Below are 26,235 nucleotides of genomic sequence, written 5' to 3'. Positions count from 1 at the left end.
ACAGCTCTAATCAGACCAACATCAATACCAAGAATAAAACTACCTTCTGAAATTTATCAAGAGCAACTTGGTGCAGCACACAGATCTGATGCACATTTAGCTGATTTCAGAACGAGAGTATGAAGCGTGAGTACCTTCTCTGCTATCTTTGTTTTCTCTAGTAACTCGTTTCTTTGTTACGGAGTCTGATTTCACTTTAATTCAAAAGGGGAGATGAGATATATATATAGAGAGAGAAGCTGAAAGAGATTATACAAAAGGGGTTTTCCTTGTGTTTTATTAGGGTTTTGAGGTCTCTCGATATATAGAGAAGTAAAGAGAAATTGTATTTATAAGGGATTTTTTGTTTTATTAGGGTTTTGGGTTCGGACTCGGAATGTGAAATATGGGATGGACGCCATTCTCCTTCCACGATCGTGTGCTTCCGCCAAAAATTGTTCTTTTCAGGATCTCGAACTCAATTCGTGGTACATGCTAGTTTGGGTATTCTCTTTCATCTTCTTAGCTCTATCCCGTTTGGTTTGTGATCGGAATGCAAATTTGCTTTTGTTAAGCGTCTTATCAGAGTTTTAAAGCATCTGTACACCACTACATGTTTCGTAGACTGTCTCCTTCCATCTGAATGGTACCCTAGTGTTTGCTTGGAATCGTTATAGGTATGTATGGCGCTACAAAATGAAAAAGAAATCTAATATTAAAAAATCAGTTCACATCAAAAATCGGTTTATGTTTAATCTACTGATTAGCTAATTTATGCCTATCAGGCTTCAAATATTAAAAATCAATTCTCATTAAACAGAAATGTTTTGTTGACAGATTCATTAATTGATTGCGTTCCAGTTTACAAATGCAACCGTAATTTTAAGTAATCCGGAAGATGTAAAGCACACAGTCAGTTTACTTCTATCTTTTTGTAAATTTTTTCCCCATAAAGTTGGGAAAGTAAGTAACGTCTGTTACATGACAATCTTTGCAACAGAGTCACCTACCATATCACTAATTTTATTAACAAAGGAGACGTAACAACAAAAAACAAAATAAAAAGATGGGGAATCTAGCTTTAATTTTAATAATTAGATTTTACGCATTTCAGTATCAGTTACTTGAGCTAAACAAGGGTTGTTTTTCCTCCTATCAAAAACAACCAGAAGTCACAGCTACCATAATATTACTTATTATATTGGATATAATCAATGCACATCCAATGTACCATTTGGTATATAAACTAACCAGTTTTCAAATTTATATGTACAGCATTTGAGGAGGTTAAAAGGAGAATCAGATGCATGATTGCATTGCCTAGTGAAAAGAGTGAAGGCCGCTTACAGAATAATCTATCGCTTAGCAGTCTGATCTCCATGGCTAGCAGTTGTAGCAGGAAAGAAAAAAGGATCTTTTCTGTTTTGGTAGATACTGAATAACTGCTTCGAGTAGCTTCTAGCCAGCCTCTTGCAGTCTTCAATAGCTCTAGAGTCGAATATCGCCAACTCTTCCACGGACTTCTTTAAGCCACCTTTGCAGGATCCATCCATTAGAAACTTGCCCAAAGTAGTACCCCTGTTGAGTTAGAAGACGGAAAACCATGAGAACTCTATCAAAAGAAAATAAACCACGAGAAGATACTACTGTTAATTCTCCTCATTTCCATTTTGTTCATTGCTCGACATAACTGTAAATTTTGCTGGCTGGCTTTCCCTGCCCTGAGCAGGTGCAGCCATGGCCAAGAAAATCTGTTGCTCCCACTGTTCAACTAACAACAACATATATGAAATCTGGGGAAGCCAGCAAATCCTTTATCTGACAATTACAGTAATATCGATCACATTTTTTCTTGTGCCACCCAACTCTGGGGATAATCGATATACAAAGTCCGCTGTCAGTACAGAGATTGAAGTTTCATATTTATGAGCGAGGTAGTGTCAACGCCATTTAAAGTTATATGCAGGATCATCTTATATCCCCACTAACTATATTGAGGATTTTACAACCACAGGTTTCAATAATGATAGTATATTGTGACTGGTATATGAGGGGAAAAAATGTATGATATGATCATTCCCCTCGACATGCAATTTGATTTGAGGAATAGAGGTAAGTCTTCAAACACTGTGGTATGCAAGTAATAATGCTCTAACCACTGCTAAAATGAGAGGATAGTTCTTTTAAGGTAAAGACAAATATGAAATATTAGAGAAACTGCATCATTTATATGTTATGGCAAGTTGTGATATAAGAAAACAACCTAATAAACCAAATTTGGCAACAAAATATGAAAAGAGTCTGTGCAATAGATTAAGCAATTGAACAAAGACAAAATATGAATGTAGACCAACAAGCTTTCAAATTTTTGCAACATTGAACAGCCAACGTATTCCAACTGCAAAAACAGTAATTCCATCCAGTTTCAAGTATAAGCGAATTGGAAATGAAGGAAAAGTGTAGAGAATTCTTAACATACCTGAGTGTGTCGCTGTAATGGAACAACCCATTGGCTGATATTTCGTCTTCAGATATTTTCTGTCTATAGAGAGCACAAACAGCCTTCATACAGAGCTCAGGATCCTCCTCAAATGAAGAAAGCATATCAGCCTCAAATTTCCATTTTATTTCTCTATCTTTGTTCTTATTCCTATATTTCATCGCCATCATGTCCATAAGGTCGCTATCAGAATCTTCTGCAAAAGATTCACCAAAACTTTCACCACCGCTACATGAGACCACGTTCACAAAAGGCTTCTGACTCATTTCTAAATGATCTTGAGATAATGATCCATGTTGAGATGGTCTCTCCTCCACATAACCCCCACCCTTCCCTTCTTCAATATTTTCACCCCTACTTGATAAATGTGGACTTCCACAAGACATGTTCACAGCAGAGTATCTGGGAAATTCAGACTCTGATTCATGATGTTTATTGATGCCAACGTCAAACATAAGGACCTTTTCTTCAGTTTTCAACTCATACACATGAGAATCCTTCCCCCCTCCATTGTTGTTTTCAACATTAGGTATGCTCCTGCTGTTTTTATCTTTCTGCTTTCCACCACTTTGAGTAACTTCATTCTGCAAACCCCGTGCTTCGGCCTCCATGTTTTCAGCATTACGCAATTCTACACATCTCAATATTGGACTCTCCTTCCCATTTCTCAGGACTAGGCTCTCCAAATTCGAAACATGGGACTCTAATTGATTCTCCATTCTCAGGACTCGACTCTCCAAATCGGAATACATCTTCCTCCAATATTCAGTTGCATCCTCATGTGTCATCTCAGTATCATCTTTAACAGCAGTCTTTCTAGTTTCTGTCTCTGCTAATTTATCCTGGAGTTCAGTGCACTCCACTTTCTTCTTCTCAAGCTCCACAGACAACTCAAAACACTTACTCTTATAATGCTCCAAGCTCTCCAGTTCAACCACAGGTTCCCTAATTCCAGTCAATGATTTTTGTTCTTTAGACGATTCCGTTCTTTCGATTTTTTCCCTCTTCGTCCCGTATTGGCAGAACCACCTTCAACAATTCTATCAGCTGGATAGAAAATTCCCAATTAGTTAGACAATGCAGTACTACTTACTCTTTGGGGTACTCATTCATTAGGGGGACTTAACAAATGAAACTATGAAATTTCTCAATTAGTTATCATTACATGTAAGCAAACGAAATGTACAACGACAGCAAAATCATAAATCACTAAAATGAAGACACATTGAAACATGTAAATGCGCAAGAGTTACTCACAGCTGGTATCATTAGCAGGTGGTTGAATTCCTGTTAGGTCATCTTCCATTTGCCTCGAGCAATTTGAATCCCTAGTTTGTATAGAATCACCTTCGTCATCTCCACTTGTCTTCTTAAGCTGATAATTCTTCCCATACTTTTTAGTCATATTGTAATGTTTTTCACATAAGTAGTATCCCTACCACTAAACCTAAAATTCTTGCATCTCCATTTTACTCCATCAGTTCTACAACAACGCTGTTCATCTGGAGGGATGATTGGACGACGACCAAAGGGAGGAGTCCCTTAGTGATGAAAAAATGGTGAGTTTGTCCATCACAATGTTTGTGCACAGAAACTGAAATTGGCTTTTTGGAAATCACAATTTCATGATATTAAACTCAAATTTGGGATCATCAATCAAACTGATTACAGATTTCACTCAAACACCATTAAACAAACAGATTCACAATTCAAATTTCTTTAAAATAGCCATCAGATCGATTGAAATCGATCAATTTCAGTATCATTTTATTAAAAAGCAGTTCCCTTTCATCGTCGGCCTTCACTGCTGCAGCAGTAATCTAGTAATAGAACAACCCTCATCAGAATTCAATTTCTGCTTCTTCTGCTTCTTCTGCTTCAGAGTTTCAGACTCAAGAGGATTGTGTCTCTTTGAAATCGTTAGAGAAGGATTTTTTGCTATGAAATTTGTATAAAACTTGAAATGTTTTTCACAATATTGTAGATGATTATCACCACTTACATTCTTGCATTTCCATTTCTTTCCCATGGTTTCTTCCGCAGAGCTGTTTATCATCACCGGCCTTTTTCGGGGTCTCCATCGTATCGATATCGATCATGCCCTAAAAAACACTAGAGAGGGTTTTGTGCAGAATATCAATTGGTACTGCTTGTGAATGAGGCTTTTCTTACTTTTTGTATACTCCCTAGTCCCTGCCAAATTTTGCCATTTAAGACGCGATTTCCCATAAAACCTGTAAAAAAGTTTACTGTGATTATGAGGTAAAAAGAAAATTACTCTGTTATAAAGTACAAACATTTTTACTATGATTATGATTGAAGAAAAAAAATTGATCTCACATCGCGGGTTCAAAAATGAATTTGCGGCTTCACGTCCATCGGACATCATCAAATTGGGTACTTAAACACAGTAATCTTCAAAAATTCGTATCTGAATATATTTCATTGTACTATAACAAATTCCCCCCTCATGTATCCACGCAATATTTACTTTTGGTTCCAAGTGTGGATCTTTATCATTTATTCTTTTTGGAAAACCTAGAATTTTACTACATAAATCTGAAATACGCACTCTTGCTTTCAGAAACAAAATCACATAAACAATTCTCAAGAATCTCGTAGACCTAGTAGTACAGGTAATTAATTGATAACAAATATATCTTGATTTAACTACAATCATGTCATGGTAGTGCAATGATCTTCAATCACATTTTCTTTTCTGATAGATTAGTATACCAAGATAATAATAGTGGGTTAATGATTGTATAGTGAAAATGCGGGGATCTAACAACCACACTCCACAGTTCGTTTGGCAATCTGAGAGGACTTACTCCAATACACTTTCTGGAGAGTCAACTAGACAGTCAGACTCAATCTAGAGTAAAGTATATCAAAGAGCTTAATATCTCTAATTCTTAATTCAATCCGCAATCAACAAATAAAAATTTACGAGCACAATTGAATATAAGAGGAGTTACTTGAACGGTACCAAAGACCAATGTTCAAGTGTCAATCAATGTAAATCCACAACCCAAGGTTGGATATTCTAATTGATTGATCTTAACGCACAACCTGTGATATTTCAATTATATAACAAAATATAATGTGGAAAAGAAATAACATAGACACCAAAAGTTTTGTTAACGAGGAAAATGCAGAATAATCCCGGGACCTAGTCCAGATTGAACACCACATTGTATTAAACCACTACAGACTCTAGCATACTACCAATTAACTTCAGACTGGACTGTAGTTGAACCCTAATAAATCTCACACTGATTCAAGGTACAGTTGCGTTCCTTACGTCTATGATCCCAGCAGGATACCACGCACTTGATTCCCTTAGTTGATCTCACCCACAACCAAGAGTTTCTATGACCCAAAGTCGAAGACTTGATAAACAAATCTGTCTCACAGAAAATTCTATAGATTGAATAAATATGTCTCCCACAGAAATACCCAAGAGTTTTTGTTCTGTCTTTTGATAAATCAAGGTGAACAGGAACCAATTGATAAACCAGACTTATATTCCGGAAGAACGGCCTAGTATTATCAATCATCTCACAATAGTCTTAGGCTGTGTTTGATAACAGAGAAAGGAAACAATTCCATGGAAAGTGTTTCTATGGAATCAGTTTCCTTGGGGAGGCAAGGAAAAACTTTCCATGGAATTCCACGGAATTGAGTTTAAAACATATTTTAGGCTACGCTTTTATTGCAATTTCATGAAAACAGATATTTTACCAAACGATGAAAAACACACTATTTCAATGGAAAGATGGTTAATTCCATGGAATTAACTCCTATCAAACACAGCCTTAATCGACTGGCGAAACAAGATATTGTGGAATCACGAACGATGAGACGAAGATGTTTGTGATTACTTTTATCTTGCCCATCGGAGAAATTAATCTCGAGTCAATTATTTCAATTGAACTCAATACGATAGAATCGGGCAAGACCAGAACACGCAACTACAGAGAAAATAGTTGAGTCTGGCTTTATAATCCCAATGAAACCTTTGAAGTCGTTAACCTACAGGGTCTCGATAGAAACCTAAGGTTAAAGGAGAATCGACTCTAGTTATGCAACTAGTAACACACAGGAGGTGTGGGGATTAGATTTCCCAGTTGCTAGAGTTCTCCTTTATATAGTTTTCAAATCAGAGTTTGCGATCCAAGTTACTATGGTAACAAAGCATTCAATATTCACCGTTATATGAAAAACCTGATTCAACCAAGCTAATATCTTTCAACTGTTAGGTCAAACTTAGCTTGTTACACACATATGAAATGTACCCTCATTTAGGTTTATGTAACTGTACCCAAACGTGTACACCATGTTGGTTCGCAAATAGTTAACCGAGGTTAGCCATATGATTTCTCTCATATCAACCTTATTCATCCTAACCATAACTAATTCAAATAACTCAAATGAAACTAGTTAAATAGTTGTTCAATTGCCATATTCTCAGAGAATTATACAAGAACACAATTGAAGCAAAATCAGTTTGATTCATTCGAATCAATCATGAACATTATAGTCACTGTTTGCAAAAATTGCATTCCTTACTATATAAATGTTTATGTTCATGTTTAAAACTGATTTTAGAACTTTAACCTTCAAGTATGCAAACGGGTACGCATACTTGAAATACCCAGACTAAGATTGAGTTACGCCAGTATGCAAACGGGTACGCGAACTTCAAATCCCAGCAGAAATTCTCGTACATGAACCTGTACGCCAGTACGCAAACAGGAGCGCATACTTAGGTTCCCGGATTTCTCAAACCAACAGGTAAGCAAACAGGTGTGCATACTATGGTTCCCGGACATGGATTACATATGTGCAAGAGTGCACAACATGACATATCCAATAATGGTTAAGTGTTCTAAACTCTCATTTCAATCATTGAAACTTTCTTAGAGGATGACAATAGTTCCACACACTATTAGCATCAAAGCAATTTTCAAGTTATTGAAATAATCATTACGAAACATTCCAAGACAACACCAAATGATTGTACCATACAAACCATGTAAGATGTTACTCGGCAATTTTCACATGATATAAGATGAACTCGGTCGAAGCGAAAGCCTGACAACACATATTTCAAGAAATATTTAAGTGAGTTAAACTCAACTCCAAATCTCAAATGTGTATATAGAAAACTATATCGTAATACAACTAATGTCTCAATATAGGAGATAGAGTAGAAATAGACTTTCCAGGTGATAGATGAGATTAAATCTCCACATACCTTTTGTCGATGAATTTCCACAAGCTCCCCTTATCAATATTTATGTGGACACTTAAACTCATCTATCACTTGGAAAGTCTATTTCTACTTTATCTCCTATAGACATAAGTCGTATTACGATATAGTTTTCTATATACACATTTGAGATTTCGAGCTGATTTTATCTCGCTTACATATTTCTCGAAATATGTGTTGGAAAGCTTTCGCTTCGACCAAGTTCATCTTATATCATGTGAAAATTTCCGAGTAACATCTTACATGGTTCGTGTGATACAATCATTTGGTGTAGTCTTGGGATGTTTCGTTATGATTATTTCAATAACTTGAAAATTGCTTTGATGCTAATAGTATGTGAAAACGGCTATTGTCATCCTCTAAGAAAGTTTCATTGATTGAAATAAGAGTTTATAACACTTAACCATTATTGGATATGTCATGTTGTGCACTCTGGCACATATGTAATCCATGTCTGGGAACTATATTATGCGCACCCGTTTGCGTACCTGTTGGTTTGAGAAATCCGGGAACCTAAATATGCATACCCGTTTGTGTATTGGCGTACAGGTTCATGTCCGAGAATTTCTGCTGGGATTGAAAGTTCGCGTCCGGGTATTTCAAGTATGCGTACCCGTTTGCATACTTGAAGGTTAAAGTTCGAAAATCGGTTATGAACATGAACATAAACATTTATATAATAAGGAATCCAATCTTTGCAAACCGTGGATATAATTTTCATGATTGATTCGAGTGAATCAAACCGATTTTGCTTCAATTGTGTTCTTGTATAATTCTATGAGAATATAGCAATTGAACAACTCTTTAATTAGTTTCATTTGAGTCATTTGAACTAGTTATGATTAAGATGAATAAGGTTGATATGAGAGTAATCATATGGCTAACCTCGGTTAACTATTTGTGAACCAACATGGTGTACACGTTTGGGTACGGTTACATAAACCTAAATGAGGGTACATTTCATTTGTGTGTAACAAGCTAAGTTCGATCTAACGGTTGAAAGATATTAGCTTGGTTGAATCAGGTTTTTCATCTAACGGTGAATATTGAATGCTTTGTTACCAAGGTAACTTGAATTGCAAACCCTGATTTGAAAACTATATAAAGGAGAACTCTAGCAACTGGGAAAACTAATCCCCACACCTCCTGTGTGTTACTAGTTGCATAAACTAGAGTCGATTATCATTTAACCTTAGGTTTCTATCGACACCCTGTATGTTAACGACTTCAAAGGTTTCATTGGGATTATAAAGCCAGACCCAACCATTTTCTCTGTAGTTGCGTGTTCTGATCTTGCCCGATTCTATCGTATTGAGTTCAATTGAAATAATTGACTCGAGATTAATTTCTCTGATAGGCAAGATAAAAGTAATCACAAACATCTTTGTCTCATCGTTCGTGATTCCACAATCTCTTGTTTCGCTAGTCGATTAAGACTATTGTGAGCTGATTGATAATACTAGGACGTTCTTCCGGAATATAAGTCTGGTTTATCAATTGGTTCCTGTTCACCTTGATTTATCAAAAGACGGAACAAAGACTCTTGGGTATTTCTGTGGGAGACAGATTTATTCAATCTATAGAATTTTCTGTGTGAGACAGATTTGTTTATCAAGTCTTCGACTTTGGGTCATAGAAACTCTTGGTTGTGGGTGAGATCAACTAAGGGAATCAAGTGTGTGGTATCCTGATGGGATCAGAGACGTAAGGAACGCAACTGTACCTTGAATCAGTGTGAGATTTATTAGGGTTCAACTACAGTCGAGTCTGAAGTTAATTGGTAGTAGGCTAGAGTCTGTGGCGGCTTAATACAGTGTGGTGTTCAATCTGGTCTAGGTCCCGGGGTTATTCTGCATTTTCCTCGTTAACAAAACTTCTGGTATCTGTGTTATTTCCTTTCCGCATTATATTTTGTTATATAATTAAAATATCATAGGTTGTGCGTTAAGTTCAATCAATTAGAATAGCCGACCTTGGGTTGTTGATTTAAATTGATTGACACTTGAACATTGGTCTTTGGTACCGTTCAAGTAACTCCTCTTATATTCAATCGGGCTCACAGATTTCTATTTGCTGATTGCGGATTGAATTAAGAGTTAGAGATATTAACATCTTTGATATATTTTTCTCTAGATTGAGTCTGATTGTTTAGTTGATTCTCTAGAAAGTATATTGGAGTAAGTCCTCTCAGATTTCCAAACGAATTGTTGGGTGTGGTTGTTACACCCCCATATTTTCACAAACTTTCTTAAGGCAGATAAAAATACTTCTTATTTTCACTCGATGGCCAATTTTAACAAGAGAAGATCTAATATTTGTGCTATCCAATGACCACTGGATATATGGTATGAATCAATAAATGAAATTGAAGATATTTTTCTTTCTCATTTTCGATCTATTACTGCCACTTCAAAACCACCTGAGGATTCAGATATTCTCAATTTGTTTCAGCCATGTATTTCAGATACAGAGAACTACAATCTTATTCAAGTGTCGGATGCTCAAGAAATTAAAGAAGTAGTATTTAGTATTCGACCTTGGGCTTCTCCAGGAAATGATGGATTTCAGGTTGCATTTTATCAACAATGCTGGGATACTATTATCTCTGAGGTTATCTCTATGGTTCAACATTTCTTTGAACATAACACATGCTTAAAGCTATCAATCACACTTACGAAGTTTTAATTCCTAAGATATCTCATCCTCAAAAACCCTGCAAACTACAGACCCGTTAGTCTTTGCAATGTTAGCTACAAAATTATTTCGAATATTTTGGCTAACCGGTTGAAACCTTTTTTACCTAGAATCGTTTCTCCAACTCAGACAACTTTTGTTTCAGGAAGGCATATTCATGATAATGTAGTAATTACTCATGAGATTTTACATATCCCATCAAGACTAAAAAGATAAATCAAACTCTTATTGGAGTTGGATATGTCGAAAGTTTTTGACAGGGTAGAATGGTCTTTTTTACTTTTGATTCTTAGACAGTTGGGTTTTCATGCTGATTGGGTTGCTTTAGTTGAACAATGTGTTTCTACTGCTAATGTTTCTTTGCTTATAAATGGTATCCCAAGTGCTTCTTTTGCTCCAACTCGAGGTATTCAACAAGGGGACCCCCTGTCCCCTTACTTATTCTTGTTTGTAATGGAAGCTTCAAGATTGCTACAACAAAATGTGAATTAAGGTTCTCTTAAATGCATTAAAATTAATAGACATTTCCCATAAATCAATCATCTGTTCTTTGCAGATGATTGTTTATTGTTCTTTCAGGCTTACAATACCTAGATGATTCATTTACAACAGATTCTTCATAAATTTGGTCAAGCTTCAGGTCAAGTCATATGCGGAGATCAACAATCTTCTTCGGCAAACATACTTCTCTGCATCAGAAAAACAACATTGGTGGTATTCTCAACATGAAGCTTATGGGTCTCGGAGAAAAATATTTGGGGATTCCTTTGTTGATGCACATATCTAGACAAAAAAACTGTAAGGGTATTCATGATAATATGGGTAACAAATTACAAGGATGGAGTAGCAAACTTATCAACCAAGCAGGGAAAACTACTCAGGTCAATGATGTTCTGAGCTCCACGGGTATGTATCAAATGCAATTTTTTCGTCTGCCAAACTCAACTATCCATCAGATGGATAAGCTTCAGAGACAATACTTGGGGAATAATTTTAAAAAGCACAGAACTACTCTGCTTATTTCTTGGGATACAATGAGGTTGCCTAAAAGACTTGGTGGCTTATGTCTTAAAAATTTAAGTACTTATAATTTGGCATTTCTAGCTAAATTAGCTTGGAAGTTTCTATACAATCAAGATGTTGTTTGGGCAAAAAATTTTAAAGGTAAATATTTTCCTCACAGTGATCTTCAATTTCATCCTCTACCAGAGTACCAGACACAAAAAATACAAGTTGGATTTGGCGGAGTGTTTGTATTGATCTTCAAATAGTGCTGAAATATGCTAAGTGGCAAGTGGGTAATGGTAACTCTATAAATATTTGGACCTCAATTTGGATTCTTTCTTTATCAACAGCTTTACAAGATTGGGATAAACTGCATCTAAGTGATTATCAACTAGTATCTCAATTGATTGATTCTCATACAGGTGAATGGAAGGTCTCAGTTCTGCGACAACTTTTTAACAATGATCAGGTGAACTCAATTCTTACTATTCCAATTCAGCTAGATCAACCTGACACCTTGATTTGGCCTTTTACTTCCTATGGTATGTTTACAACCTCTTATACTTATAAAATGCCTTGTGAACAAGATCTCAACAACCATGCTTCTTTTAACCTTTCACCCCAATTTTGGCTTAAGTTTTAGAAGTTGAGAATTGCATATAACATTCAACTTTTTGTATGGAAATGTCTTCATAATGCAATTCATGTGAGATCTAGGTTGTCTCAACATCAAGATGCTTCTCATCAGAACTGTGTCATGTGTAATACTTCTACCAGTGAAGACTTGCATCATTTACTTCTTCATTGCTCTTTTGCTCAGGCTATTTGGAGATACTTTCTTCCCCACTGTTATTTTACTATGATGCAACATTGAACTTTTTTGGCTTGGGTTCAGTCTTCGCAAGATAACAACAGTAGTATCAACATCTACAATACTCCTATCTTTATATATATTGTAGGTTGCATCATGCATTTCCTGTGGAAACATAGATGTAAAGTTATATTTAGTAATCTCGCACTTATTCCAAACACAGTCATACATCAAATTAGTCATTACATAACTCAACATCATTTAGATATTGTCATTGATTATCAGTCTCAGTCACTTACTGTCAGATTTAATATGCACAACACTTGGAGATCTCCTCGTATGAATATGATAAAGGTTAATATTGATGCCTCTTTTAGTCCTCATTCTCTGTTAGCTGGAATTGGAATTATAACTCGAGATTATGCAATAAGATATGTGGTTGTAAAAGCAACAGTAAAAAGAGCTATTAGTGTTCATCAGGCGGAGGCTTGGGCTTTGACAGAAGCAATGAAAATGGCTAGTAACTATGGACGGAACCAGGTAATCTTTGAAAGCGACATACTACTTTATATCCTTGGAAGAGTACTCCTCTTCTTAGGAAGTGTGTAAAATTATGTAATATTAACTTTATTTGGTCATGTGATTTTGAATATAGAGATTGTAATAAGGTAGTTGATGCTTTGGCAAAAGGTGCTCGTAAACATAATTTATGTGGAGGATGGTGGTTTAATCCACCTGACTTCATATAAATCATGATGTAACAAATCTTTCTATGTAATATAATTGTCCTTTGTACAACAAAAAAAAGCGACTTTCAAATCTTCCCCGCCAGTAGGTTATGAAATCCTATCCTCATTTACACCTATGGATCCAAAATCCCAAGCATGGCATCGGTAAAGCTCCAATTACCATCAACAATCACATAACTAAGCTTAGAAGTCAGCCTAGCCTTCTTGGAACACGTGAACCCAAGTTCATTAGCAATGCTTCCAATTACCAAACCACAGTAACGTCATCTCCCCATTCCCCATAATGGAACCAGTATTTAAATCCACCAAGTTTTTATCGACAATAGGTGCTTGATGGAAGGTTTGTGCGTGTATTAAAGGATATTCTGTTTGAACCCAAATTTATCCCGACTCAATCACATTTGACCAAAAGTCAGCTTTCCCCAATTTATATTGGCTTTCCCTATAACAAAAATATTATTTATTAAGTTATATTTTTTTTGTTGAAAGCTTAACAAGATAAGCTCCAAAAACGTACTACTACATCAGCTGAACAGGTTGCCGTGCTATCCTACTAGCGTGCCTCATGATGAACCATCCAAGGAAGCCGAAGCGGACAGGGGGCGTATTATGTCGCAAGGGGGCAAGCTAACTCTACCTTCCATGTCATATTCTGCAATAATGTGCCATCAGGGGCTCAGAATAATTCCAATTATTTATTTATTTTTTTCCAACCTGAAATGAAGTTCTATTATTCGGAAGAGGTAGAATTACAAGAATTAGATGGAAGCATGGAAACAAGCTGGGCTCCAATCCCTTTTTGAATGACAACACTAATCCTATGAAAGAGAAAATCCCCCAATATAGCATTCTAATCATGACTAACCATATAATTGCGCAATCTTTTTCAGAAACTCCACTGTATCGCTCCCAAACTCCTCTAAGGTGGTAAATGCCAGCACGCCAAAACCAAAACCCTGAGATGTACACTTCTCTAAATATTTGGTTTTTTTCCGACCAACAATACTATCAATTACTTGACTAGGGACAAAAGTGTGCACCCCATCGCCTGCGAAAGGAGAAACACCTGTGATATCCATACACACATCGTGTCCATTATCCCAGTTGTACACTAAAATATTAACAGGTCTCAAATCCAAGCCGGTGTTTGAGAGGAAACCCAGATCCACCTCTTTCCTAGATGGTACACCACACGATAACAAATATTGGCAAAGGTATCACAAACCAGGTTGTGTCTATACTTGAGACCAATCCCGTGAAAGCAATCCAGAGCATAGTCACAAAAATATCCATCTCCCTTTATCTACCTCACCAGGGTGGCTGTATCCAGTTCACTTACTACACAACCCTAAAATTCAGAGATTAATCATTCTCTCTTATCATTAGCTTTTATTCCTCTCTACCTGAAACCAATGGCGACATTTAAAACTCAGAGAAATCGAGAAATTTTGAGATGAAATAGAGGAATTCATAAGAACATGGAGCTTGTAAGAAGATTGATGGGGGTTTGCTGACTCCTGAATCTGAGAAGGACAGGGAAGAACGAGAAGACGATGTTGTCTAAAGATCAAGAAACTATTGTTCATGTTAGACTCAGTGAAGATAGTCTTCACGGAACTTTACTCTTCAGTGAAGATAATCTTCACATGACTATTTTCTAATAGTCTATTGTATGGACTACTTTCTTGTATTATAGTTGTTATCACAGTATGTCGGTCACTTCTTGTATCCTTTTCTTTCTTGAGTCTGAGAGTCTATAAAGGACTTGTCATATATGTTTGTTTCTAACAATTCATTAAATAAAATAGTTCACAGTTCTTACATGGTATCAGATACCAAAGGGGAACTTCAACTTCCTCTCGATCCAAAACCCTAACTACAACAATTTCACCATTAAACCTGCAACTCTCATCACAACAATGGTGAGAACTACTCAAACAAATATCTCGTATTCCGCTGTTAACAACAACAATACCAATCTTTTTCCACCATTGTTTTCACAATACCGTCCACAAACACAATCTTTAACTTCTTCTTCTCAATAACCACCGCTTTCATCTCCAACTCACTTATCTCCACCACTGTCTTCATCTCAACCACCACCACCATCATCGTCAACACAACAATCTTCTCCTGTACAATCTTTACAACACACTCCTATACAGATTCCACATCGTATTTCACCACAACAATCACAACATCAACAACAACACCAACAACAATCACAACATCAACAAAAACATCAACAATTCTCTACTTTTTACATTCCACAATCACAACAATCTTAATTTCAATCTTCTTTTTACAATCCGTTTCAATTTCATAGTAGATTTACAATTCCTTTTCAGAATATCTCTAATTTTATTTTTGGTAAACTTGATGGATCAAATTATCTTGTTTGGAAAGATCATATCTTCTCTATTTTTATCTGTACCAATCTTTATGGTTTTGTTGATGGATCTGTTCCTCCTGAGACTCCTATGGTGCTGATTAACAATATTCAGATTCCAAATCCTCGGTATCTTGAATGGTTGTAGATTGACAAGTTTGTTGGATCTTGTATCAACGCTACTGTTGATAGATCATTCTCAACAAAACTTCTTGGTAAACAAACGACGAGACATAAATGGCTACATCTGGCAAAGTTATTCAGTGATCAATTTCTTGCTAGGAAGTCTTTGTTAAGATCTCAATTGCACTCGATTAAGAAAGGTTCGTCAACAATTTATGAATTTCTTCATCAAATCAAGACGATTTGAGTCTCTCTTGCATAAATTGGTGAACCAGTTCAAGATTCAGATCTTGTTATGTACACTCTCAATGGTCTAGGCAGAAAATTTATTCACTTTGTTGTTAGTGTTCAAAATAGAGAACCGCCATTATCATTTTATGAACTTCGCTCTCGCCTTATTAGTCATGAACAGTTTCTAAAGGAGCAAGATTCGGATGCTTTCTCTCCTCTAGTTTCCGATCCAACCAACTCATCATTCTTTGTAAAGAAACAACATTCTTCTTCACAAGACAACTTTCGAAAACCTCCTTCATTTTCTTCATCATCATCATCTTTTTCTCAGATCAGACCATCTCCACCAAATACATCTTATCCTCCTCCTGGTTTTCGAAAAACTGAGTTTAATCCTTCTCAAAAGCAGGTCATCGACTTTGGGGAAGTTCCTTGCCAGATATGTCACAAAGATGGTCATCAAGCGAATCAATGCAGGTTTGAATATTCACCTTCAAGGAATAATTTTGCTCCTCCACAGAAGTCATTTCTTGGTCTTGATATGAATGCTGGCAGTACCTCTACTTCTCCTTGCTCTACTAAGGAATTTGATTACAATGTTCAATTTCCATCTGAAACTGCTTAAGAATGTGGAGGATACTGGAGTAATACCAACTCAGGCCCTATTTGGATACCAGATTCAGAAGCTTCTAGTCACATGACTAATGATCCATCTATTTTACAAAATCCTTCTACAAATTCTGGTACATAACAAGTCATGGTTGGTGATGGTAAGTTACTTCCTATTTCACTAGTAGGTTCTTCTAAATTATCTACATCTTCTAAGCAGTTTGACCTACAAAACGTTCTTTATGTGCCTCATTTGCAACACAACTTAATGTTTGTGGCTCAGTTTACTAAAGACAATAATTGTGTTTTTCTGTTCTACCCTTGGGGTTATGAAATCAAGTCTTTGAAGAGCAATCTTATTCTTGTTAAAGGGAAGATGTAGAATGGACTCTATCCCACAATTTCTGGTCAATCTAATTGAAAAAGCGGGGGTCTAACAAGACCACCCAATATTTCGCTTAGCAATCTGTATGGACTAATTACGAAATACTTTGCTAGAGAATCAACTAGACAGTCAGACTCAATCTAGATAAAAGTATCTCAAGGAGTTAATATCTCTCTCTTGATTTTATTTTTACTCAAGCTAAAAACAATAGCGAGTCTTTATCAAATACAAGGAATAACTTGGACGGTACCAAAGACCAATGTCCAAGTGTTAATCAATGAAATCAACAACCACAAGGTCGGATCTCTAATCGGTTAAACTTTAACGCACAACCTGTATTATTTCAATTATAAAGATAAACTATATAATGTGGAAAATGAAATAACACAGACACCATAAATTTTGTTAACGAGGAAACCTCAAATGCAGAAAAACCCCGAGACCTAGTCCAGATTGAATACACACTGTATTAAGCCGCTACAGACACTAGCCTACTCCAAGATAACTTCGGACTGGACTATAGTTGAACCCCAATTAGTATCCCACTAATTCAAGGTACAGTTGTCCTCCTACGCTTCTGATCCCATCAGGATACTGCGCACTTGATTCCCTTAGCTGATCTCACCCACAACCAAGAGTTGCTGCAACCCAAAATCGCAGACTTGATAATAAACAAATCTGTCTCACACAAAAATTTCTATCAAAGGATAAATCTGTCTCCCACAGAAAAACCCTAGGTTTTTTTCCGTCTTAAGATATAAAATCAAGGTGAACAGGAACCAATTGATAATCCGGTCTTATATTCCCGAAGAACAGCCTAGATTAATCAATCCCCTCTCAACAATCCTTCCTGACTACACAGGCGGTTTGTCGAGGAATCACAAACAGTGAGACAAAGATGTTTGTGACTTCTTTATCTTTCCTATCGGAGAACTCTCACGATCTCAAGCCAATCAATAGATTGTACTCGTATGATAGAAGGTAAAAGATCAGATCACACAACTATGATAAAAGTAGTATCGGTCTGGCTTCACAATCCCAATGAAGTCTTTAAGTCGTTAACCTGGTTTTAGAGAAGAAAACCAAAGGTTAGAGGAGAATCGACTCTAGCGAGCGCACTAGTATCACACAGACGTGTGGGGATTAGTTCTTCCCAATTCTAGATGTCTCCTATATATAGTATTCAAATCAGGGTTTTGTCTTAGTTACAAAGCAATCCATATTCACTGTTAGATGAAAACCTGATTTAGATTCAAGGTAATATTTCTCAACCGTTAGATCGAAAACTTAGCTTGTCACACACACTTGAGATATACGTTTACTGGGTTTGTGAAAACCATGCCCAAACGTGTACATGTATGTTGGTTCAACATAATAACCCAAAAGGTTAACCATATGAGCATTTCATATTAACCTTGTTCTTCTTCACCATAACTAGTTCAATTGACTCAAATGAACTAGTTAGAGAGTCGTTCAATTGCTATGAGATCTTATGTAACTACACAGGACACAATTGAAACAAAGATGATTCGATTCGATTGAATCAGCTCATGAACTTTATAGCCACGGTTTGCATAAAGCATTCCTTAGTAATTTAAGTTTCATGTTCAGAGCTCATCTTTAGATCATAACACACTCAAGTACGCAAGCAAGTTCGCGGACTTAAGGCAACCGACATAATTTTCCAAACTCAGCAGAAAATCTCGGCAAGGAGACTTTCGCCAGTTCACGGACTAGGTTCGCGGACTGAGTTCGCGGACTAAACACGCAAACGAGTTTTTGGAAATCCCAGCAGAAATTATCGTCAAGAGAACTTCCGTCAGTTTGCGGACTGAGTTCGCAAACTGAGTTCGCGGACTTGGCAAAGCCAATTCCTACGGTTTCTCTCAATAAACAAAGTTCGTAAACTTCGGATTAAGGAATAGGACTTATGCACATATGTGTTACCACACAGTGCTTATATCCATCATTGGTTATATTGACCTAAACTCTCATTCCAACCATTGAAACATTCTTAGAGGACGTTATGTAGTTGTTACACTATTTCTCGTCAAAGCGGTTTTCAAAGTGATTGAAACAATATGACTTTCGTCATTAGGTGAAGATAAACCAACACATGATTTCGAGATATAGATAGGAGAGATATACTCGGCTCGAAATATCAAATGTGTATGATCCAGTCTATATAGAATACGACTTTTATCTCATAAGATGTAGGAGATATAAGAGATAGACTTTTGAGTGATAGATAAGTTCAAGTCTCAACATACCTTTTTGTTGATGAAGTTTAACGGTTCCTTGTGTAGATCTTCATCGTTGTATGATGAATCGCCATGAAGTCCTTGATCTCAACTACACTTTTCTATCCTAGTCCGAGACTTAGCTATGTAGACTAGAAATCAAGACTCACAGTTTTGATCACTAACATTGACAAACATGCTTGAGATAGCAACGCATGCGAGGTCGGCCGAGATATGCTCTAACACTAATGGACTTGTTGCTACTCAACAAACTTATTTCTCTGCATCTCAACATAAAGCTTTCTCTACATTGGTTGTTTCATCATCTCTATGGCATTCAAGACTAGGTCATCCAGCTATGAAGATTATGAGTAAACTTACTACAACTACTGCAATCAAGTTATCTACAAATCCTACTTCATCTGTTTGTGACTCTTGTCAGCTAGCTAAAAATAAATGTTTACCATTTCATGTTACTGGTAATCTTTCTAGTACTCCTTTTATGTTAGTGCACTGTGATGTTTGGGGACCTTCCCCTGTGCAATCTCATCTGGGATATATGTATTATATTCTTTTTGTTGATGACTGTATTAAATTTTCATGGATTTATCCAATGAAACATAAATCAGATAGTATGCATTGCTTCAAGTTGTTTTAATCTCTTGTGGAAAATCTTTTTGATGTAAATATTAAATATTTTCAATGTGATGGTGCACTTGAACTTATCAAAGGACAGTTTAAAGAGTTACTTGATATCAGTGGTATTGCCTTAAGGATATCATGTCCACATCTTCACCAACAAAATGGCTCTGCAGATAGGAAACACAGACATGTCACAGAAATGGGGAATATTTTATCATTTCATGCTTCTCTTCCTAAGAAATTTTGGTTTGATTCATTCTTAGCAGTTGTCTTTATTATTAATAGTCTTCCAAGTAAACTTCTGCAATACAAGTCTCCTTTTGAAGTTTATATAAGATCAAACCAGATTACTCTCTTTTCAAGGTTTATGGTTGCTTGTGTTACCAAAATTTAGTGGCTTATAGAAAAGACAAACTAAGTCCTAAGTCAGTTGCTTGTGTCTTTCTAGGCTATAGCATCCATCATAAAGGATACAAATGTATGGATTTAAAGTCTCACAGGATTTATGTCACTACTCATGTAGTTGCTTCTTCAGTACCTGCTGATACTTCTGCTATATTATCTACTTCTACTTCTACTTCTTCTCAAGAACAAGATTTGAATGGTGATACTTCAGCAGTTACTTCAACAACTACATCTGGTGATCCTCTTGCTTCATCTTCAGAGACTACTGCTACTCCTTCTGGTATGCATACTAGATCTAAATCAGGTATCCATGTTCCTAAATACTTGTCTAAATATTTTGTAGCAGATAGTTCACTCAAACATCATGTACCTGTTGCTTTAGATACTTTGCTTAAACCTCATTCTGAACCAAATATATTTAAAGAAGCTAGTAAACTACCAATGTGGGTTAATGCAATGAAGAGGGAGTACACAACTCCGCATGAAAACAATACCTTTGTTCATGTTCCTTATCATCCATCTATGAATGTTCTAGGCTGTAAATGGGTCTATAAGAGTAAGCTAAATGCAGATGGGACTATAGAGAGACATAAAACAAGATTAGTTGCTAAGGGTTATCATCAAGTAGATGGGATTGATTTTGAGGAGACATTTAGCCCTGTTGTTAAAGCTACTACTATTAGATGTGTTCTTAGTTTAGCTTTATCTCAAAATTGGAGTATGAGGCAGCTTGATGTGAGCAATGCATTCTTACATGGAAATCTGTCAAAAAATGTATACATGGAGCAACCACCAGGCTTTGTTGACCCTGCTCATCCTACACATGTTTGTCATCTTCAAAAATACTTATATGGACTTAAACAGGCGCCTAGAGCCTGGTATGAGAAATTCAGTGGCTATCTTCTTAAGTTTGGTTTTACTAATTCAGTCTGTGATGCCTCTATGTTTATCTACCACAAGAACTCTGAAAGGATGATTTTATTAGTTTATGTGGATGATATCATTCTTTTTGGTACTTCAGATACATTACTTACTTCCTTTATTTCATCTCTCAAGACTGAGTTTTCTATGAAAGATCTAGGATCCTTACACTACTTTCTAGGCATTGAAGATACTTTTGATACTTCAGCAAATAAATTACTTCTCACTCAGAACAAGTACTCTCTTGATCTGCTTAGAAAGCATGACTTACTAGGTTGTAAACCATGCAAAACTCCAGTGGCCTCTGGTCCAAGAGTTTCAGCATATGATGGAGTTTTGTTGAAGGATGCAGCAGCCTATAGAAGTTTAGTAGGAGGTCTTCAATACTTAACACTTACCAGACCTGACATTAGTTTTGAAGTAAACTATGTCAGTCAGTTTATGCATTGTCCTACTGATACTCATTTATAGCTTGCCAAAGGGATTCTTATATATGTTAAATGCTCTCTTGGTCAAGGCATTACTCTCAGTGGTACTGACAATTGCTCTGAACTTGTTTCTTATTGTGATAGTGATTGGGCTGGATGTCCTGACACACGCAAGTCTACTTCAGGCTACTGTGTTTTTATTGGAGGCAATCTAGTTTCTTGGTCTTCCAAAAAGCAGCATACTATATCTCGTTCTTCTACAGAGGATGAATATAGGGGTTTAGCTAATGCAGCAGCTGAAATACTATGGATATCCTATTTGTTTGAAGAACTGTCTGTTACATTGTCCATGCCTTGCAAGATATACTATGACAATCTTGGTGCTGGTAGCTTAACTGAAAATCCAATATTTCATGCTCGCACTAAGCATATTGAGGTGGATTACCATATGATTCGAGATTTAGTTAAATATGGTTTTCTGAAAGTTTCATATATTCACACACTCAGTCAGGTTGCTGATTTGTTTACCAAAGGCTTGTCCAAGTCTCAATTTAGTATACTGAAGCACAAACTGATGCCTGTTGTACATGCATCTGTTTGAGGGGGGATGTTAGGCTCAGTGCTTCACAGAACTTTACTCTTCAGTGAAGATAATCTTCACAAGACTATTTTCTAATAATCTATCCGTACATTGTACGAACTAATTTCTTGTATTACAACTGTTATCACAGTATGTCGGTCACTTCTTGTATCCTTTTCTTTCTTGAGTCTGAGAGTCTATAAAAGACTAGTCATGTATGCTTGTTTCTAACTATTCATTGAATACAATAGTTCACAGTTCTTACAGTTCATTGTTGAAGATGGAAGCTAAATCTGTAGCTTGAGTTAAATGAAGAACAAGAAAAATTAGGGTTTGAAGAGATGTGGGTTTGTACTCAAGATTGAAGTTCCGAGAAGATTTGATGAGTTCTGAAACCAGGGAAGTTAAAAATGGAGATCAGGGTTTGTAATCAAGTAAATGAATCTGCTGCTTCTATTACTATGAATCGAAGATTGACTGAAATGATTTTGCTAGAGGTCAGGCGAGTGGAATTGAAAGGATGAGTGGTTGTGAAAAAGTGGGGGTCTAACAACACCACCCAATATTTCGCTTAGCAATCTGTATGGACTAACTCCGAAATACTTTGCTAGAAAATCAACTAGACAGTCAGACTCAATCTAGATAAAAGTATGTCAAGGAGTTAATATCTCTCTCTTGATTTCATTTTTACTCAAGCTAAAAACAATAGGGAGTCTTTATCAAATACAAGGAATAACTTGAACGGTACCAAAGACCAATGTCCAAGTGTTAATCAATGAAATCAACAACCACGGGGTTGGATCTCTAATCGATTAAACTTTAACCAACAACCTGTATTATTTCAATTATAAAAATAAATAATATAATGTGGAAAATGAAATAACACAGACACCAGAAATTTTGTTAATGAGGAAACCGCAAATGCAGAAAAACCCCGGGACGTAGTCCAGATTGAATCCACACCTTATTAAGCCGCTACAGACATTAGACTACTCCAAGATAACTTCGGACTGGACTATAGTTGAACCCCAATCAGTCTCCCACTAATTCAAGGTACAGTTGTACTCCTACGCCTCTGATCCCAGCAGGACACTGCGCACTTGATTCCCTTAACTGATCTCTCCCATAACTAAGAGTTGTTGCAACCCAAAATCACAGACTTGATAATAAACAAATTTGTCTCACACAGAAAAGTCTATCAAAGGATAAATCAGTCTCACACAGAAGAACCCTAGGTTTTTTTTTCCGTCTTATGATATGAAATCAAGGTGAACAGGAACCAATTGATAATCCGGTCTTATATTCCCGAAGAACAGCCTAGATTAATCAATCACCTCTCAACAGTCTTACTTGAATACACAAGAGGACATCAAGGAATCATAAACAGTGAGACGAAAATGTTTGTGACTTCTTTATCTTGCCTATCGGAGAACTCTCACGATCTCAAGCCAATCAATAGATTGTACTCGTATGATAGAAGGTAAAAGATCAGATCACACAACTATGATAAAAGTAGTATCGGTCTGGCTTCACAATCCCAATGAAGTCTTTAAGTCGTTAACCTGGTTTTAGAGAATAAAACCAAAGGTTAGAGGAGAATCGACTCTAGCGAGCGCACTAGTATCACATAGACGTGTGGGGATTAGTTTTGCCTAATGCTAGATGTCTCCTATACATAGTCTTCAAATCAGGGTTTTGCCTTAGTTACAAAGCAATCAATATTCACCGTTAGATGAAAACCTGATTTATATTCAAGCTAATACTTCTCAACCGTTAGATCGAAAACTTATCTTGTCACACACACTTGAGATATACGTCTACTGGGTTTAGGAAAACCGTGCCCAAACGTGTGCGTGTATGTTGGTTCAACATAGTAACCCAAAAGGTTAACCATATGAGCATTTCATATTAACCTTGTTCTTCTTCACCATAACTAGTTCAATTGACTCAAATGAACTAGTTAGATAGTTGTTCAATTGCTATGAGATCTTATGTAACTACGCAAGACACAATTGAAATAAAGATGATTCGATTCGATTGAACCGGCTCATGAACTTTATAGCCACAGTCTGCATACTGCATTCCTTAGTAATTTAAGTTTCATGTTCAGAGCACATCTTTAGATCATAACCCACTCAAGTACTCAAGCAAGTTCGCGGACTTAAGGCAACGACAGAGTTTTCCAAACTCAGCAGAAAATCTCGGCAAGGAGACTTCCGCCAGTTCGCGGACTAGGTTCGCTGACTGAGCTCGCGGACTAAACACGCAAACGAGTTTTTTGAAAAATCCTAGCAAAAATTCTCGGCAAGAGAACTTCCGTTAGTTTGCGGACTTGGCAAAGCCAATTCCTCCGGTTTCTCTCAATCAACAAAGTTCGCAAACTTCGGATTAAGGAATAGGACTTATGCACATATGTGTTACCACACAATGCTTATATCCATCATTGGTTATATTGACCTAAACTCTCATTTCAACCATTGAAACATTCTTAGAGGACGTTATATAGTTGTTACACTATTTCTCATCAAAGCGATTTTCAAAGTGATTGAAACAATATGACTTTCGTCATTAGGTGAAGATAAACCCGATCAAAGCAAAACGCTTTACCAACACATGATTTCGAGATATAGATAGGCGAAACATACTCGGATCGAAATATCAAATGTGTATGATCCAGTCTATATAGCATACGACTTTTGTCTCATAAGAAGTAGGAGATAGAAGAGATAGGCTTTTGAGTGATAGATAAGTTCAAGTCTCCACATACCTTTTTGTTGATGAAGTTCCACGGTTCCTTGAGTAGATCTTCGTCGTTGTATGATGAATCGCCATGAAGTCCTTGAGCTCAACTACACTTTTCTATCCTAGTCTGAAACTTAGCTATGTAGACTAGAAATCAAGATTCATAGTTTTGATCACTAACATTGACAAACATGCTTGATATAGCAACGCATGTGAGGTCGACCAAGCTATGCTCTATCAATCTCCCCCTTTGTCAATTTTAGTAACAAAACTATTAATACGTATGGAATACAAAAAAAGATAAACTTTTGTGGCTCCTATTCCATAGTCTAATCTTCAACGTTCCCTGAAATCTTCGTCCTTCCAAGTACTCCAATGATCCCAAAGGTTGTAAGTTTAGCATCACCGTTGTTGGAGATTTGTAGCTATAACAATGAGAGAAATCGAGATTCTCGATCATCATTATACAGTGACATAGTATTATTATGTAACATCAAAGTCCAATTGCATCACGACTTTAACAATAATACTACGATGATATGTATCACTCCCCCTTAGTCAATACTCCATCTCCCATGGAAACCACTCCCCCTTACACAATGATCCGAAAACCATATGTATATGTAGTAGAACTACACATTAATTCTCCCCCTTTTTGTCAATAAAATTGGCAAAGGTACAAGAACGGGATCCTAATGAAATTTCCGAGAAGAGACGTTCATAGACTAAAAGAAAAAATACATACCAACTTAATTTAGATGCAATCATAAAGCCGAAGATAAATGCATTCATCAAGGAGTTTTAAGATATAAGATAACCCTATAAAATTCCACAGCTGCACACCCTGCAAGATATTACCATTAAGCACAAGTTCAAAAAACTCTCCCCCATTTGATGTCACTCCCGAAAGAACAACAAGAGCGACCTTAATTTCGAAAGAAAAGAAGGATTTTTAATTGGACACCAAAAACCATAGGAATGATTTTCTATATCCAAAACTCAATCAAATTAATCACAAGTAACCCATGACTAATTTAATTGGAATACGCAACTAAATCAAACCACCGAAGTGATCAATTTAATTGAATGTGCTCAACATAAGTAAACTTACGGAGCTACAACTAAGGTAATCATACGGAGATGACTAACTTAATCGTTCACATAATCAACATAAGGAAAACCTTACCGAATATACGACTACATTAACCAATAGAACATGGTTAGTATAGCCGCTCATATACTCAACACAAGAACTTGTGAAATATATGAATACTCAACTAGACTAATTACAAGAGAACCCATAATTAATCTAATTGGAATACAAACAACCAAACTAATCACGAAAGTAATCGATTTAATTGTCAAATATTTTTCTCACCAAAAGAAGACTTTCGGAGCAAATAACTAAATAACCAACCAAGATGATTAATTTATTCATAATGCTCAACATATAGCATCTTACGGAAAACCAACAAAGCCAATATGAATAATCGACTTAGTTGTATCGTGCTCAACATAAAACACACA

The 26,235-nt window shown here is 36.4% G+C and overlaps 1 protein-coding gene across 2 annotated transcripts; it reads right to left on the bottom strand.

Moving 5' to 3' along the window:
* Positions 1 to 553: 553 nt before the first annotated feature.
* LOC113331222 lies at positions 554 to 4,011 on the bottom strand. 2 transcript variants are annotated; one of them, XM_026577960.1, is made up of 4 exons: positions 3,737 to 4,011; positions 2,459 to 3,526; positions 1,327 to 1,557; positions 554 to 668 (listed from the first exon to the last, which is right to left on the bottom strand). In XM_026577960.1, the coding sequence occupies exons 2-3, from the start codon at positions 3,265 to 3,267 to the stop codon at positions 1,335 to 1,337; spliced, it is 1,032 nt and encodes a 343-aa protein (XP_026433745.1). In that variant the 5' UTR covers positions 3,268 to 3,526; positions 3,737 to 4,011; the 3' UTR covers positions 554 to 668; positions 1,327 to 1,334. The 2 variants fall into 2 exon arrangements, with proteins under 2 accessions (XP_026433745.1, XP_026433744.1); XM_026577959.1 differs by lacking the exon at positions 554 to 668 and having other exon boundaries at positions 1,054 to 1,557; positions 3,737 to 3,998.
* Positions 4,012 to 26,235: the final 22,224 nt, after the last annotated feature.

Source organism: Papaver somniferum, unplaced genomic scaffold (genome assembly GCF_003573695.1).
Source record: "Papaver somniferum cultivar HN1 unplaced genomic scaffold, ASM357369v1 unplaced-scaffold_125, whole genome shotgun sequence".
In the NCBI taxonomy this organism is placed as follows: Eukaryota; Viridiplantae; Streptophyta; class Magnoliopsida; order Ranunculales; family Papaveraceae; genus Papaver; species Papaver somniferum.
The sequence above is the reverse complement of the archived record's forward strand: the minus strand, read 5'-3'. Positions and strand labels throughout refer to the sequence as shown.